The sequence below is a fragment of the Andrographis paniculata genome, unplaced genomic scaffold, assembly GCF_009805555.1.
Source record: "Andrographis paniculata isolate CXL003 unplaced genomic scaffold, ASM980555v1 Contig26END, whole genome shotgun sequence".
NCBI lineage: Eukaryota > Viridiplantae > Streptophyta > Magnoliopsida > Lamiales > Acanthaceae > Andrographis > Andrographis paniculata.
This window is the reverse complement of record NW_026137557.1, coordinates 323627-341048: the sequence shown is the minus strand read 5'-3', so window position 1 is coordinate 341048 and position 17422 is coordinate 323627. Positions and strand designations below refer to the sequence as shown.

General features: G+C 36.9%; 3 protein-coding genes across 3 annotated transcripts; 1 reads left to right on the top strand and 2 right to left on the bottom strand.

Moving 5' to 3' along the window:
* Positions 1-87: 87 nt before the first annotated feature.
* Positions 88-4479, bottom strand: LOC127246070 (probable disease resistance protein RF45). Its single transcript, XM_051267268.1, has 4 exons — positions 3791-4479; positions 2554-3124; positions 538-2203; positions 88-457 (listed from the first exon to the last, which is right to left on the bottom strand). Exons 1-3 carry the CDS (start codon positions 4244-4246, stop codon positions 549-551), a joined length of 2682 nt encoding a protein of 893 aa, XP_051123225.1. The 5' UTR covers positions 4247-4479; the 3' UTR covers positions 88-457; positions 538-548.
* Positions 4480-5369: 890 nt separating this feature from the next.
* Positions 5370-9783, bottom strand: LOC127246092 (quinolinate synthase, chloroplastic). Its single transcript, XM_051267300.1, has 7 exons — positions 8767-9783; positions 7801-8085; positions 7496-7723; positions 6790-6969; positions 6191-6682; positions 5949-6113; positions 5370-5873 (listed from the first exon to the last, which is right to left on the bottom strand). Exons 1-7 carry the CDS (start codon positions 9535-9537, stop codon positions 5805-5807), a joined length of 2190 nt encoding a protein of 729 aa, XP_051123257.1. The 5' UTR covers positions 9538-9783; the 3' UTR covers positions 5370-5804.
* Positions 9784-12259: 2476 nt separating this feature from the next.
* On the top strand, positions 12260-15305 carry LOC127246187 (cytochrome P450 71A6-like). The gene is made up of 2 exons (XM_051267438.1): positions 12260-13880; positions 14451-15305. The coding sequence occupies exons 1-2, from the start codon at positions 12963-12965 to the stop codon at positions 15060-15062; spliced, it is 1530 nt and encodes a 509-aa protein (XP_051123395.1). The 5' UTR covers positions 12260-12962; the 3' UTR covers positions 15063-15305.
* Positions 15306-17422: the final 2117 nt, after the last annotated feature.

Genomic DNA, 17422 nt, shown 5'->3' with positions numbered 1-17422 from the left:
TCTTATGTTGTTATCATCGTACTGAAATAAAATTGCTCATTTGCCAAGATCTCCGGTCAATGGATTCGAAAATCCATTGGTAAGTGATGTCCAAAAAGCTTGTATGTTTTTATAAGGTTTAATTATCATCTCGGATCATTTAAAACATCATATCAAACACTATTTTAATTTAAATCCTTATTATATCCAAACCTCAAACCTAAGTTCGAATGACACTTCCCGAAGAAGGCGGGTTCATTACACTCATATGTCGAACTTGAAGTCGACCGTTGCTTTATGTCGAAAAAATTAAGCTCATATTAGGCATCGTCGTCGTCTCAACATGAAAGTCAAAAATAGCTCAAAGTACCGTGAAAATTTATTCAAGACAACAATGACACATAAAAAACATGGGACACTTTAAAAATCAACTGCAGTCGCGCCATAACCTCGTCCATTTGGTCCTCTCGGTCTTTGTCTGAACGGATCGAAAACAATCATCGTCAGTTCACGCGTATAAAGACAAAAAATCATCAAAGCTAAGCATGTTCCTTTTACCTCGATTCATCTCACTCGCAACCGGGGCCTAATTTAAGCTCGAATCCACTCCACCTGGCTTGCTGTTGTCCATGCATCGGCTGTTTCGCTTCCTTAATTTTCTTGGCGCGCTCGACGGCTGATTTCCCGACGACATCTAGACTCAACTTCTTGAGGCTATCCTCAATCACCTCCGGAATTTCAGCGAGTTTTTCGCAGTTTTTTATCACAAGAGACCGAAGAACCGGGAAGTCCCCAGCCGAGGCTCGCCAAAAAACAAGATCCGAATTCGCTATTAGTAAGAAATGAAGCCCGCGGAATCCATGGCCCTCGGCATCCCACAAACGACCCGTGAAGGCGTTATCTTTCAACTTGAGAACCTGCAAAGAAACGATCTTTCCCAACGTCGGCATGCAACGCCAGTCCAAATACGTGGCCGATAACGTTAGCCTCTTGAGGCCTACTGGGAAAAAGCTCGGCTGCGGAAGAGCCGGCATCGGATTTTCGGATGCCGCGCCATAAGCCAAATCATTCACCAACTTCAAATTTTCGAGACGATCTAATGTACCCAATGAGTAGTTCCCTTCCAATAGCGTCGTTAGTTTCCCGCGAATCCCCAATCTCTTTACGTTGCGCACCCTTTTGAAAACCTCCGTCGTGCAAAACTCGGGCGACAAGTGAGTCAGCGTTTGGAGATTCTCGCAAGCCTGATCAGCATAGCTGCGCGCCGTAAGAAGAATCGCAGCTTTAGTCTTTAAGTGCCTAAGCTGCATCAGCTTCCATAGATTCGCTCGGATTTCAAGCGTACGCGACTTTGTGTCGATGAGAAGTGTCTGTAGGTTCCATAAATCTGCAATCGAGTCGGGGATGATGTCGACATTTTCGAACGATAACGTGACGTACCTCAAGTGTATCAGCTTCGGAACTCTCGCAGGAAACGTATTGAATTTGAACGACTTCGACTCTAAAACTCGGAGTAAATTGAAGGCTTCGGGTATCTTCGTAATGTATTGCGGCTCCAACAAGAACGGCGCTTTGTTGCAGCACAAAAAAGATCGAACTTTCGGGCCCTTGAGCTGTTTCTGTGCGAGGAACTTGGGGATGTGGAAATGTATACAGAGGCGGCGATACTTGGCGAGGTCCGAAACCGGAGGATCAAAGACACCTTCCTTCGACATTTTTATTTCTTGGAACAGATTCAGATCGTCGAATCCAGCCTTCGAGTTACAAAACTCTCGGATCACATCATGTACCCGGCAAGTTTTTACTCCGCCCACGGAATTCATTTTCTCAGCCATCACCAAGTTCCGGTTTATCAGATCGTTTAAAATCCCCTCCGCCGTTTCCTCGAGGCTCTCACCGTCCTTATGCTGAACGAATCCCTCGGCAATCCACAGCCGCGTCAGCGTCCAGGCGGAGATTTCGTGGTCTTCCGGGAACATCCCCAAGTAAAGAAAACAGTTCTTCAGCTCTTCCGACAACTTCTTGTAACTCAATGCCACAATTTTCGCTATCCGATCCTCCTTGTCGTAGTTTTTCACATAATTGCTCACATTATCCGACACCTTATTCCATGCGTTCTGGATTGCGCTCATTTCTTGCGACGTGTAGTCCACGAGAATACCTCCGATCACCACAAGCGCAAGCGGTAGTCCATCGCATTGCTTGGCAATCAGCCTCCCGATACCTTATTACAACACAATATAATGCAACTTGAAGCATCCGATGAAGAAATGAAGAATCGACAACAACAAGATGAGAAAATAAACACCGGTAAAACAGACAAATAGCACATGTCTTTATTTCACATCACCTGTGTAAAATAAAGACATGAGTTGTCAATTCATATTTATAACTTCTTTTGAACGAAATGAAAATAGTAAAAATAGTAGTTTAAATTGAGACTGAGGAATACGTGTTATTACTTAATGTGCTCATTTGTATCGTGTACTGTATGTTAGCATACGATACAACACTATACTGAATTTAAAAATTCAGCACAGTAACCGCAGCCTAAGAACAAAGATTCCGACATACCTTTCAACTCGTCGGGGCAACAATTGAGCTTCCCAAACACTTCGTACTGCAAAAGATCCCAACTTTCATCCTCGGTGAGAAACCGTAGATTGTGCGGATTTCTACTAGGATTAGCATGAGTTCCAACATTTTTTGTCCGACTCGTTATCAAAACCTTGCTATTCTTCCTTTCCTTGGGCAAAACCGGCTTGATATCATTCCACGCTTGAACGTCCCAAACATCGTCCATCACTAGCAAAAATTTCCCTTGTTCGAGGTAGGTTCGGACAGCCTGAGCCAAGTCGAGATCGGTGTTCCCGGACATGTCTAGATCGGTGTATCCTTTAAGGATCTTGAGCAAGACATCTCTTCGATTAAAGTCCTGCGATACGTAAATCCATATGCGCGTCGGGAATTCATACTTGATCGCCTTATCGTGGAAAATCTTCCATGCTAACGTCGTCTTGCCCAAACCTGGCATCCCGATAATGGACACAACGTCGAGCTCCTCGGTTTCTTTCTTGAGGTAGCCCTTGATTGTTGCCTCCTCGTCTTCAAAACCTACTACGTTGTCTTGCCTGATCAACTGAATCTGTGTCGAGAGTAACAACATTGCAATATGATCACATTTTTAGGCTCTTTTTTATTTAGAAGTTTTTCAAATTTTTAACACTATTCATTAATAATAGAAAATCACATCAAATATTAATTTTTTTTACTATTCTCTACATTTTTCAAAACTCCAACAAATCCTAAAACAAAGTATTATCCCATAAATCATATTGTTCTTTTACCATTCTTTTTTTCTTATTTATATCTTTTACTATCAGTTTAAAAAAAAAAAACTTAATCCATCCGTTAAGATTAAGTTTACCTAAAAGAAACAAGGTGAGGTAAAGTCGTCTCTAATGAATAAATTTCATTTATACAATTTTAACTCAAAAAAATGTTGAGATACCGATAAAACTGTCAGAACGCAGACATATTTCCTTAACTGGTTCTTTAAATTCTTACAAATTGCATAAAAAACAGATTTTCCATAAAGAGTTAGACAATAAATTCAATTATTTTTAGATCGTTTCCTCTTTCTAACTTGAAAGATTCAAGCTTCACATTTACCCAAATCGATCAACTCAACAACATAAGCAATAAATAAGCAAACTTCTCATAGTGATTCTAATCAATATAAGAAAACAAACTCACACAAGAATCAGAAATCCAATATCAGAACAATAATAAAATAAAAAAAATGGATTACCTTCCCAGGTGCCCTCGGCGACGCAAAAACCTCCGCCGCCGATCCATCGCCGATCTGCATCTTGACAAAGTCGACCTTAGCTTTATCGAACATGGGTTTGACCTTGCTCAATCTGAGGGTTTTGACCTCCTTAGCCAGGTTGAGGCTCCTTGAACTGGTAATAGCTCTCACGAACTTAGGCCTGGACGACGCCGCCGCCGTCGCCGCCGCCGCCAAGCACGTGTCAATGGTGTCCTCGGCGTCGTAGACGACTTCCCTAATTTGGCGCTCCAGAGCTCGAAACGGCTCCTCCTTGTGCTGCTTTTTTCCGGCCTCCACAAGAAAACCTTTTAGGAGACTCAGATCGCTTTTCAGGAGCTCCAGCTCAGTCTCGGCGCCGGCGATCAGGTCGACGTACGATTTCAGAAGCTGGGTGACGTTTTCCAGGAGGAAAGTCACGGCGGCCTCCGCCGCCATGGCTGGTGGTGGATCGGGGAATTCGCCGGCTCCGGCGGCCGGTTAGATCTTTAATTTCGCCATGGATTTGAGTAATTGATTGGTGGAGGAGAAATTCCGGCGATTGAGGGTGGTGTTTTCCGATCGGCTTCTGAGTAATTGAGGAGAGAGAAGCAGCGGTGGTGATGATTGGTAGTGGTGGATCGATGGACTGACTTTGTTTATTCAAAAGTCCTCCATTATTATTATGAAACTTTTATAATATGTTTGTAAAATATATTTTTTTAAATTATAAATATATATCATGCATCCGTAACATGGCTCCGAACTAATCAACACGGTCGTGACTAATCCAACGCGGCCTGCTGGTTGTCTGGATCGTCCAGTCATTCTCATTTATCCTTCCACACCATCCTCTTCAAGTCAATAAGATTGTGTTCAATTTCAGCCGATCATTCATAAAATTAAAATTGATAAAAAAAAATTTCAGTGAAACCAAAATTAATAAGATGATATTGAATTGAACTAAAAATAATTTATACTATTATTATTATAAATTTGTAATTATTTTTTTAATGTGCATTAGAATAATTTATTATTTTTTTAAAATTTATGCAAATCGTGACAGTAGAAATGCACATGGACCATACTTTTATTGATATGTTAATTTGATTGACAACTGAGCAACTTTGGGTAACATGTTCCGATAAAAAAAAGTGTCGGCATATTTCAATGTTATATTTATTTATTTATGTTTATTGTTTGGTTAAATGTAAAAGTGTCAAAACCCCAATCGAATTTAATATTTTTTAAATTAAATTTGAAGAGTCAAATTATTATATTAGACTAACTATGTATGTATGACAAAAATTCACATAATGATCAGATCATCGTATGGGACAAATATACATTGCAATTATGAAAGAGGAATGCTTTGGAGAGACAATAAGGGGGTTGTTTTTCAAGCTTCTTGCCACAAAGGGGCAATTTGCAATACATGAGAATAATAAAAAACATACAAAGTCAATTAAAACATTCAAAATTATTCCATATAATATTTCATAATTTTTTATACCTCCCAACAAAAATATTTAAAACTATAAATATTAACCAAAAACACTCGAGTACACCCTTAAGTACGACATTAACACAAGTTTTCGACCAATATGATCGCTCTGATACTACTTGTTCGATCATACAATATTCAAACAACATCCTCGAATCAACGAGGGAATATTTTGCTAGAATTCCCCGATCAAAAAATATATTGTCACAACACAATTCTAACACAAACAAATCTAGCTAGAAAACAATGTATACATTATCGTAAAGACAAAAACACAAGATGCCGACGAAAATCTAACCGCCTTTCGATGAATAACACCACAAAAAGTCGAGACAAACGAACATTGTAATGTTAATACTATAATCGGGAGGCATGTACTAACCTGTCATAACTTGTAAGGTTGCTTCAATCAAACAACTCACAAAAATTCTTTACGAAAAAGGAGGCACCTGATCTTGTGCGATCAACAAAGTATCGAGCGTGTATCTTTTGATTGATTTTCGCGTGGAAACTTTATCTTCTTCCACTTCCTGCGGTGTCGAGGATCTGCTGGACCAATTTCTCCGGCAATCTCTTGGTAGACTGTAAAAGGCGCCAATGGTCAGTTCTGCTCGAAAAAATCAGTAGTTATAAAGTTGTGTAAGATTTGAATCCGACCTGAAAATGTCTCATATGTAGAATTGGTTCGCAGCCATATTCGGCGATTAGTTTCCCGTTCGGGGTCGTATGCTGGCTGAACCGCATAGCTTCGTACGCTTTAAGATCATCCTTTTTGTGCGGCAAGCTTTGGCAGACATTAATCAGCGACGCAAGAGAGTTCATCTGAGATATTGCTCAAAAATTTAGTAACCGAAGAATAATGCAAGAACCAAGTTTTTAGATAATTAGACGTGTCAAACCTTCATGTAAGGGCAAGATGCACATCCGCCGTGGAGGGAGCAACCCTCGCCGCTTGCGACTCCGGGAATCATGGGGATCGTCGAGAAATCGCCTGCTCTGGATGAGTTCGGCGTCGTGGTGATCGATTCCGAGGAAACTGGAAAAACTATCTCTACGCTTATTTTAGATTTCGATTGAGATCCTGCCGACATTAGTTTCTTTCGAACTGCAGCAACGATCGAAGTTACCATTCCCGATTCAGTTCCCAAAATGAATTGAAGATGATCGTCGATGTTCCTGTCTAATGCCTCTTGCACTCTCTCTTGGATAAAGTCTAAGATGTTCTGAGTCGAACCGACCACTCCCATTCCTCGACGCTTTGCTTCCATGGCCATGGAGAACATTTCGCTGGGAACTTCGAAGTGGGCTGTTAGAAATGCGTCGCAATACATTTCGTTTATTTTCGCGACAACTTCCTGACCAAAGAGGTGATGTACGATGCAATTTCCCTCCTGTCGAAACAGCGAACCATATCATCTACGAAGCAACAAATATAAATCTCTCATCGTGCGCGAGCATCCAATCGAGCTTTTGATTAAAAAATTGACTCAAAGATTACCTGAAAATAATGGAGGCGAGGTATCAACGACTTTATTGAGCTCCGGTTGTGCTTGGGGTGAATCTTGGCGATTTCTTCGTCGCTCATCATGGTCATTTGTTGAAAGAGCTCCATGATGTTCGCTCCCATGTACGTATCGGGGCCATACCACACGTTTAAATTAGGAATTTCAGAAAATGCCTGTGAGACGTACAACAAATCCAACTTATTAAACTAAAGCTGTTAAACGAACCAAGGCGTTCATAAATTTGGTCCTATAAAACTTAGTTTAAGTTCGTTTGTGAATATAAACGAACCGAACCGAACCAAACAACATAAATAAGCTTGTTTGTTAACAAACGAGCCAAAGCCTTGCTTGCGGGCGTTCATTTAAATGACATTTATAATATATATATATATAATTATGAATTAAAAAGAAATAAATAAAATAAAATATCATATCAGACAAACATGCACGAACGAGCTTAATTGAGCTGAACACAACACAAACTCGACTAATAAAATTGTATGTCTAATCGAGCTCGAACACTACAAACGACTTCGAATTCTTAACGAATAAACCCGAGTCTTGTTCTTTAGGCTTAACGAACAAACGCAAACACTTAAAATTCAGTTCGGATCGGTTCGACTCGTTAACAGCTCTAATTAGGACAAAGCTAAAGTGAGAAAAAACGAGCAACAGTGAGAAAAAAGAAGTGCATCGAACCTGTAGAATGGTTTGGACAACATTCGAAGAAGTGCACGTTATTGTCGGGACAACTTCATGGGCATAAGCTTTCGTCTCCAAGGAGGTGTTAATGTACACAACGTGCAAAGAAGGCGAAGGATTGGGAGCAGCGCCTGCCTGCGAAAGGTAATCCATGTAAGCAGGAGCGGCCGCAGCATCAGCCAACGAGCAGCCAATATGCTCGGTGGACATCCGGTAAACACCTACCTGAACAACATTCACAGTTAAAGAAAAACATGCCAAATGCGACGCGATGAACAGAATTTCTGTGTAAGATACAATACCTCTGGAAATCCGGCCTGATCGAGGATAGCGCGGACATTCTCAGACATAAAATCGACGCCAAGAACAGTAATGAATTCGCACCCTGCTTCAGCCATTTTTACAGCTGAGTCGGCCATAATGAGCGAATCCGATATGTGGATATGAGGCCAGAGCTTCTGCGCCGCTGTTAAAACTCCTTGAACTTCAGGATCCATGTAGAAATGCGCGACGACGCCAATCTTCCTCTCCTTTAGTAAATTCACGAGCTCGTGAACTTTTTGCTCGTGTGGATGCAAGAACCTAGCCTGGAATACGCTCGATTAAATACAAGAATCATTTCAACTACTTACCACACGATTTTCGAAAGAACTCCGAATGTAAAGCATATAGGTTCAACAAATAAGGACAAAGGCGCTTTTAAACTATTTGACTACTCACATTCACGCAATTAAGCTACAATTCTTCCACTATACAAGCTTCAATTGTCTCTCAAAATCGATCAATTTACACTAGAATCTTAACAATTAAAGGAGGATAATTCCGATCATTGATCTTAGTTCTCTAATGCTTACGAGAAGACAATACCGAAGAATCTACGATCAAGCATATCAATCAACAACACAATCAAGAAACCGGCTATTCGATCACTCACATTCACGCAATCACGCTACGATTTCGTCCGACAATTGATCATAGTTCCCTATTCAGTTCAATGTTTACTAGAAAACAATACCGAAGAATCTATGATTAAAAATATCAATCAACAACACAATTTCGATCATTCGCATTAACTCGCTCCATTTACGCTAAAATCATAACAATCAAAGGAGGACAATTCCGATCATCGATCATAGTTCTCTATTCAGTTCAATGCTTACTAGAAAACAATTCCGAAGAATCTACGAATCAACATATCAATCAACAACACAATTACGATTAATCATTGAACACCAAAACCATAAAAAAGCCAAAAGATCAAGCTTCACCTGAGCTTCAGCATAGCTGCCTTTGGCCTGAATGCCGTCGGAAGTTATAATCAACGACGGGAAGGGGTCACCGTGGTGCCGGCCCTCGCTCATCGCCACGGCGGCGTTAGTTCTCTTCTTCATACTCATCAACACATTGTGCCAAGTGTTGGCTCGACTACTACTCGAATTCCCACTCCTCTGTCCATTAACACCTACACTACCTAAAGCTTTTAAATCCTCTGTTTTTACCGCCAGAACCTCCGCCGGCGTTGCGCCGTCGAGCGCCGCAATCAGGCAAGCGCAGAAGCCTTTAGTTACCTCCGAATCGCTGTCCGCCATAAACCTCAACCTTTTGCCATCGCCGTCGAGCTCGACGTGCAGCCAAACCTGCGCAGTGCATCCCGGCACGCGATTCGCGGCGGTTTTCAGTGAATCTGGGAACGGCGGGAGCCGCGCCGCGCAGCGAATTAGCTTTCCGACGCGATCCGCGGGTTCAACGAGCGATTGGAATTCTTCGAGGAGGAGCTGAAGTCTCGCCGCGGCGGTTGCGCTGCCGCTGCTCTGACGGTCGGCGGCGACGGCGGAGCAGGCGAAGGTCGGTTTACAAATAGGCTTGAAACGATTGCCGGAATCGGAATTTGAGGCCTGCGAATGGACGCATCGGAGAATCGACGGCGGATTGGGCCTGGAATTGCTAGGGTTAGCGAAATTGAAAGCGAATTTGGAATCGGGGGAATTGCAGAGGAAGGGTGAAGAAACGGCTCTCATGGAAATCGCGGCGGACTCCATGGTGGGAAGAAGAAATGGAATCGAATTCAAGAAGTGGCGTTGATCGATCAAGAAGAAGAAGAAAGAGGGATTTTTTGTCGGGGTATGATTTGATGTGATTCGATTATGGTAGATGGAAGCAATAAATTGGAGGGGCTGAAAAAGCGGGATTGATTGGGGAGTGGCGAAGCAGAGAGAGAGAGAGAGGGATATGATATTTAAGGTAGACGAAGATGGAGGGCTCTGCTCTTCTCTGCGGGATAATACGCGGTCCAAAAAACAGCCACCATATTGGCCTTTTGGAGAGGCAAATTCTTAAGGCTGTGTTTGGTTGACGTTAGAATTTGGTTTTTGCAGTTTAGAATAGAAATTTTTGGAGATTTAGAAGTATTAAAAATAATAAAAACTAAGTATATGATATTTGATACGATTTTGTATTTTTTAATGTCCAATTCGAATGTATTTAAAAGGAGTTTATAATATATTAAAAAATATATTTTTTTTTATCAGTTAGATAAAGTATATAATAAATTTTTGATATTTTTGTCTTTATTTAACTTTATGTATAGAATAAGAGTATATTTTTAATTTAAATATAAATTATTTTGATATTAGTATATAAATATTTTTATTAAAATAAAAAATATGTACTATTTAATGAGACAGATAAAATGATAAAAAGAATATAAGTATATAAATTTAGATAAAATATAATGTGTATTAATAAAAATAATTATATATTAAAAATAAGATTATTAAATAATTTAATTTAAATTAAAAAAATATAAAATATTAATTTTAAAATATGATTAAATGTATACTTCTATTTTAAAAGAGGCATAATCATGTTGGCCGGATCCAAATAAAAAAAAATAAACAATTTCTTTGGAGCAAGGAGTAATTAATTACCGTCACAATAAAATAATAATTTTTTAAAATAAATGTTAAAAAAATAATTTTATTGCTTAATAAAGATTCTTAATATTTTTTTTATTATTTAAATTAAAAAAAAGCATTTAATTAATTATATAAATTTCAAATCTACCTTTGTGAAAATATTCCCAAAAATAGGATGGCCAGTGAATTTGTTTCGGGATTGGTTAGAAAAAACAAATTGACAATTGGTTGCGTATGGCGGCGCTCAGTGGTCAGTCACACTTACCAACTGCTGTTTTAATTTTGTGTCAGTCAATCTATTCTTTTGTGTAATTTAAGGACATCACTGTTCTTTTCGAAAGGACTCCGTGGAGTCGAGGTCCCAGAATAACGGAGCTTTTCACAATGATTGGCGGTGTAAGACTGTAACTGTTGACTTTTTCTGGACTCGAGGTCCATGGAGTAGCTGTGTGGAGTCATGTTTAGCTACACAATTTGGACTCGGACTGAAGAAAAAAAATCTAGTGTAGTCTAAGAACAAAGAAAAAAGCAATAGCCTTTTTTTCTTTTTTTCTTTTTTTTTTTTTTTTTTTTTTTTGTTTATTAATTTTTGCTTATTAATTTGTGTGTGTGTGTGTAAAAAGACACAAGAGCAACGATATTAGTCTAAGACACACAAGCCTTTAAAAAATTATATGTTCAGGTTGTGTCCAAATTGTATTTCAATTTCGATAGCTTTCGAGGAACAAAGTATACAATGATTTTTATTAAAATATTTTACTTTCTTAATAAATAAATTTTATTTATTAAAAATGCAAGGGATAAAAAATTAAAGTATACACATGGACATGGGTGATTGCAAAGAGAGATAGAGAGGAAATTGGAAGGGGTGGCTAGAATTAGAGTTGTTAAACGATCTGAGCCGTTTGTGAACTCGGCTTGGTTCGGCTCGATACGGTTCGGTTAAAGTTCGTTCGTGAACGTTAACGAGTCGAGTCGAACAATATAAATAGACTCGTTTGGGTAACGAACGAGTCCGAGCTTTGTTCGCGAACCTTTGTTTAAGTAATATATTTATTATAAATATTATATATACATATAAAATTATAATTTATAAATAAATAAAATATTAATTTAAAATATATAAATCAAATAATTTTGAATTTTCTTTATAATTTATATATAAATTTTAAAAAATAAGACAAACGAGCTCAAACGAGCTTAATCGAGCCTAAACGAGCCAAACATGAACACGAGTTCAAACAACAAAAATTCTTAACAAACCGAGCTCGAACACTACGAATAAGCTCGAAAGCTTAGCGAACGAACACGAGCCTTGTTCGCGAACGTTAACGAACACTTAAAATTTGGCTCGGCTCGACTTGGATCGTTAACCGCTCTAGATAGAATGGAGTTTGCAATAGTGAGAGAAAATAGACCTCACCTACGCGAGGCATTCTTCCAAGAACGTCGATTTTTTTTTACCTCGGCTATGTTTCTTTACGCTCAAAAGATCAGGTTTTTATTATTTTGATTTTGCTGTTTTTCGAAAAAATATTTTTTTTTCTCTCTCTTACAAAATATTCTATTATATATTATTTTAATAGCAAACTAAAATCAAAATTTTTTCGAACTCATCAAAAGAAACAAACCCCTCGGTAGATAAGCCATTGCAATGTGAAAATTTTGAAAAGGATGAAAAAATCTATCAAACCATAGATATATAAGGCATTGCAATATGAAAATTTTGAAAGAAGTGAAAAAAAATCTATGGAATCATAGGATGAAGCCCTCTAAATATGTTAAATGTTAAGTGAGAGACCATTTTGTTCTTTCTAGAATTCCGATGAAGGAATAAACGATTCTGCTGAAACTTGGCATAGTGGGCAGCCAACTTGGTTATCTTCAAGAATAAGCCCCTTGTTTCTTAATTCATCCCTCACCGGAATGCCACCAATCCATTCATAACTCTCCACCCGATCAGCCACTCCCACTCGGAGTCGATGGTTATCAAATAGATTCCTCCTAAGAAACACCTTCCACACCCAACCAAAATCAGTCCAATCCTTGAAACCATTTTTATCATTAATAGATAGATGAAAAATTCTTGGGAAGCTGTTTTTCCAGTGAATCCTGCCCTACCAACACATCCTCCCAAAATCTCGTTTTTAATTTCCTCCGTCTCCCATTAAAATTTTTAGCTTACTTGTCGAATTTACCTCCTTCTCGAAACTGGACCAACCTTTTTTAATCCATCCCCATAGCGACCTTGAAGAGGAAACTGCTCCCGAAGACGGAGACGGAGACGGTGGAAAAAACGAGATTATTTAGATCATTCACCACACACACATATATGTGTGTGTGTGAAAGAAAATAAAAAAATAAATTAATTTGGTCATTTAACACTATATATTTGTAACGTTTTTAACTTGTCTGATTTAATTATAACTTTTATTTTTGCTATTACTCTGGTTAAAATATATACCACTATGCATTAATTCATAGGAATTGTATTATCTATATATACATTCTTCTTCATTCTTGTATTGTCATCGACAAAGGAGAAAGACATGGATACATTCCAACAGCTGACAATGGCTTTCCTTTCCTTCACCTTCCTCATCATCTTCATCCACCGGCGGAATTCCTCGCCGGGAAAGCGCCTGCCGCCGTCGCCACGTAAGCTTCCGGTGATCGGAAACCTCCACCAGGTCGGCGGTCTCCCCCACCGTTCACTCTACAACTTGTCCCGCCGCCACGGCCCTCTAATGCTCCTCCACTTCGGCAATGTCCCGGTCGTTGTGGCGTCGTCGTCCGCCGCCGCTTGCGCGATAATGAAAGATCAAGACACAATTTTCTCCGACCGGCCATGGCTCCGAATCGCCGACCGGCTAACGTACGGGTCGAGGGACGTGGCGTTCGCGCCATATGGCGAGTATTGGCGGCAAGCGAAGAGCATTTGTGTCGTCCATCTTTTGAATACTAAAAGAGTTCAATCTTTCCGGCGAGTTCGCGAAGAGGAGACGTCGGCGATGGTGGAGAAGATCAAGATTGAATCGGGGAAATCCTTGCCGTCCGTTGTGAACCTTAGCGACGCGCTTGTTTCCCTAACAAACGACGTCGTTTGTAGAGTCGCATTTGGAAGGAAGTATAGAGTCGAGGATGGCGAAGGGCGAAGGTTTAAGGAGTTTCTCGGAGAGTTTATAGAATTATTAGGTACTTTGAACGTTGGAGATTATATTCCGTGGCTTCGATGGATTGGTCGAATCGATGGGACCGACTCCAAGGTCGAAAGAGTCGCAAGGTTGTTCGACGAGTTCTTGGTTTATGTGATTGAAGAACATCGGCGATCGAGGGAGAAAGGCGAGGCCGGGGGTCTTGATGAAGAAAATGATCTTGATTTTGTCGATATTTTGTTGAAATATCAAACCGAAATTGAAGAGTCGACTACTCTCGTCAAAGATGAGTCGATCAAAGCTATCATTGTGGTAAGTTAAAACTATTTTGTTGTTATAACTTTTTCGTCCTAATTCAAAGTTTATTTGAGTTTGATTCGAGATATAACATTTCAATATAATTCTTTTTAACCCTTGATGATAGATTATCTTGTAAGTTTAACTTTTCAGGTGAAATAGTCGTTAAAAAAGTCATTCATTTTGTTATTATTTGTATAATTTTATTGATTTGGTTGAAATTTGTGCACGAGGTTGGATTTTAAATTTTAGTTTAAACAGTTATTTTAATATTTTTTTTCAAAAAATAATATTTTTTTCCGTCCGTCCATCTTTAAGGGTCATATTTACTTTTGCATAATTATATTTAATATTACAAATATTTTTATATTTATATAACTTTTTATACAAATATCCTTCTATTAGTATTATAAGACAAGAATGAAAGTATTTTTTCAATTTTTTCTTAATTTATACTATGTTATTTTGATATAATAATTAATATTAAAAGAAAAACACGCAAAAAAAATAAATGGGATCCTTAGAGTCGGACAGATGTATATTTTTATAAAAAATTGCTAGTATTGATTTTTGATTTTTCGACAGGACATGTTCGCCGGCGGAACGGACACCACGGCGTCGCTCTTGGAATGGGCAATGGCGGAGCTAATAAAGAATCCCGAAGCGATGAAAAAACTTCAAAACGAGGTGCGAAAAGCAGCTGAAAAGAGCCAAGAAATCACCGAGGATGTCGTGGACAAAATGCCGTATCTAAAAGCCGTGATCAAAGAAACTCTACGGCTCCATTCCCCGATCCCGTTGCTCGTCGCGCGCCAATCGACTAAAGATACCAAATTGATGGGCTACGACATCGCGGCCGGCACGCGCGTAGTGATAAATGCATCGGCCATCGGCCGCGACCCCTCATTGTGGGAAAGCCCCGAAGAGTTCAAACCAGATAGGTTTTTGGACTCGACTATCGACTTTAAAGGATTTCATTTCGAGCTCGTCCCGTTCGGCGCGGGCCGGAGGGGATGCCCCGGTGTGGCGTTCGCCGTGACTATAAATGAGCTGGCGTTGGCTAAATTGGTGAACGAGTTCGATTTCTCGTTGCCGGAGAAAAGGGAAGTGACGGATTTAGACATGTGTGAAGCTCTTGGAATCACTGTCCGAAGAAAGAATCCTCTTGTTGTTGTTGTTACTAATTCACTCCCGTGATTTTTAACCTTATAAGATTATCGATGAAGTAAATAATCGTTAAACCTGAAAGTTTAAGTTATTAAAATACGTATCGCTTATTTATCTATCTATAAAATGGAGTTAACCATCAACCTGAAATTTGTTGTGGACAATAAGGTATGAACTTAAATTTTTCAGAATCGAGAGATGTGGTTTTAAATCGTCGGGTTAAGATGTTTAATGTAGTCTACACAAACAATGATGGATATGTGGATGAATTTCATTTGGCAACTACTACTTAGACATGTGAGTTATCACTGTTGGACAAAATTTTTGATATATGACTAATTGTCTAGTCAACGTCGACAATAATTTTTAATGAATTAATGCCAAAAACTATTTTGGAGTTTATTTAAGATTTTGAAAATTTCAAAAAAGGAATTATTGTGGATTGTGAATTATATATATATATATATATTAATATAATATAATATAGGGAAAGAGGGTGTAGCCTCAATCCCTTGACTTTTAAGTGGGTAGAATTTTCATTTTTTCTGTTCTCATGTGATTTTTATTTTTGAAAAGGAGTTGCATTTTAAATTTATAATTTTTTTAATATTTTAATTAAATTAATTAATTATAATAAATAAATGATACTTATTTTAAAAGTTTAAATTTTTCGGTGAATCGATCATTCACATAATCTAATATTATATCAAAATTCATTCATCTCTTACTTGTGAGAAGACGTGTATATATTATATTTATAAAAAATATGCAATAAAATTACAAGTATAAATAAATAAAAGAAACATACCTTAATACATATTTTAAATTTATTTATATTATAAAAAATTTTATTTTCCATAAAATAATATATATCAAATATATTTTATTGGAATATAATTTTAAAACATTCCAAATATATTATATATATTACTCTCTCTGTCTCTTAACAATGTCAATTTGTCTTTTGCGTCATTGTAATTAATATTAAAAATATTTTTATATTTGTATATTTTTTTTTGTACAAACATCGTTATATTACACTATTATAAGACACTAAAATATATATATATATTTTTTTTTATCATTTTTTTTTATTTGAAATACATTTTGATATAATAATTAATATTTAAAGATTAATATGTAAATATTAAATAAATACTTAATTAGGGAAATGAGAGATTATTAATTACCCAAACGTATAATTGAATTTTCTTTGGCTACACTATTTACACATATTTTCAAACTTAATTTTGACATTATTTCTAGAAGACCTCTTTAAAATATATCCATTAAATATATATTTATATATATATACTTTATCCGTGCGTCTCTAGAAGGCCTCTTTAAAATATATCCATTAAATATATATTTATATATATATACTTCCTCCGTCTGTCTCTGAGTTATATTTATCTTTTGTATCACTGTACTTAACATTAAAAATATCTTTATATTTGTATAATTTCGTGTACAAACACCCTTTTATTAGTAATGAACTAATGATAGAAATATTTTTGCTATTTTCTTTACGTTTTGATATTATAATTAATATTCAAAGATTAATACGCAAAAATTAAAACGGACGAAGGTAATTCATATTTTAAAAATATTATTTCAAAAATGATTTTATATACAAAAATCTCATTGAATATTTTTTTTCCATCACACAAAATACCTAAACCTTATTTACATACATATTTACAAAGTATCTAAACCTTATTTACACACACACACACACGTGTATATATATATAGACTTTGACACTATTTATCATATTTATTTTTCAAAAAACACCACTTCAAAAAACAATTTAGGTGTTTTATTTTCTCGGTTTTGATTCGGTTTAAAAGTTTGAATTTTTTATTTAAGTAATGTTTAATATTCATACCGCCTCAACAAAAAAAAAGGAATTATTTATTGAAAACATAAAAAATAAAAAGATAATTAAATTATTTTTAAATATTTAGTTAGTAATTAAAAAAATACAAAAATAAAAAATAAAGATAGCGACAATTATGGTATATAAATAATAAATGAAGAGTAATAGTTAAATATTAATTTTGATTTTTTCAAAATTAATAAAAAAGTGAAATGAAAATACGTATTTTTTTTGAAATAAAGTAAAAAATTTAAATAGTAAAAAATCAACAAGAGTGTGTTTGTTTTGTATTTAGCTTGAAAGAATAATAAAAAATTATATAAATAATATAAAAATAATTAGTGTGTATAGTATATTAAACTTTTTAAAAATATATATTCAAAAGAATTTGGATAAAAGAGCAAAGCTGAAATATAAAAAAAATTACAATTGAACTCTTAAACTTCCAAAACACCTTCCAAAATAGAGCCTTGTTTTCTGAAACCGTCGGAAACTTTAAAATACTTTCGAA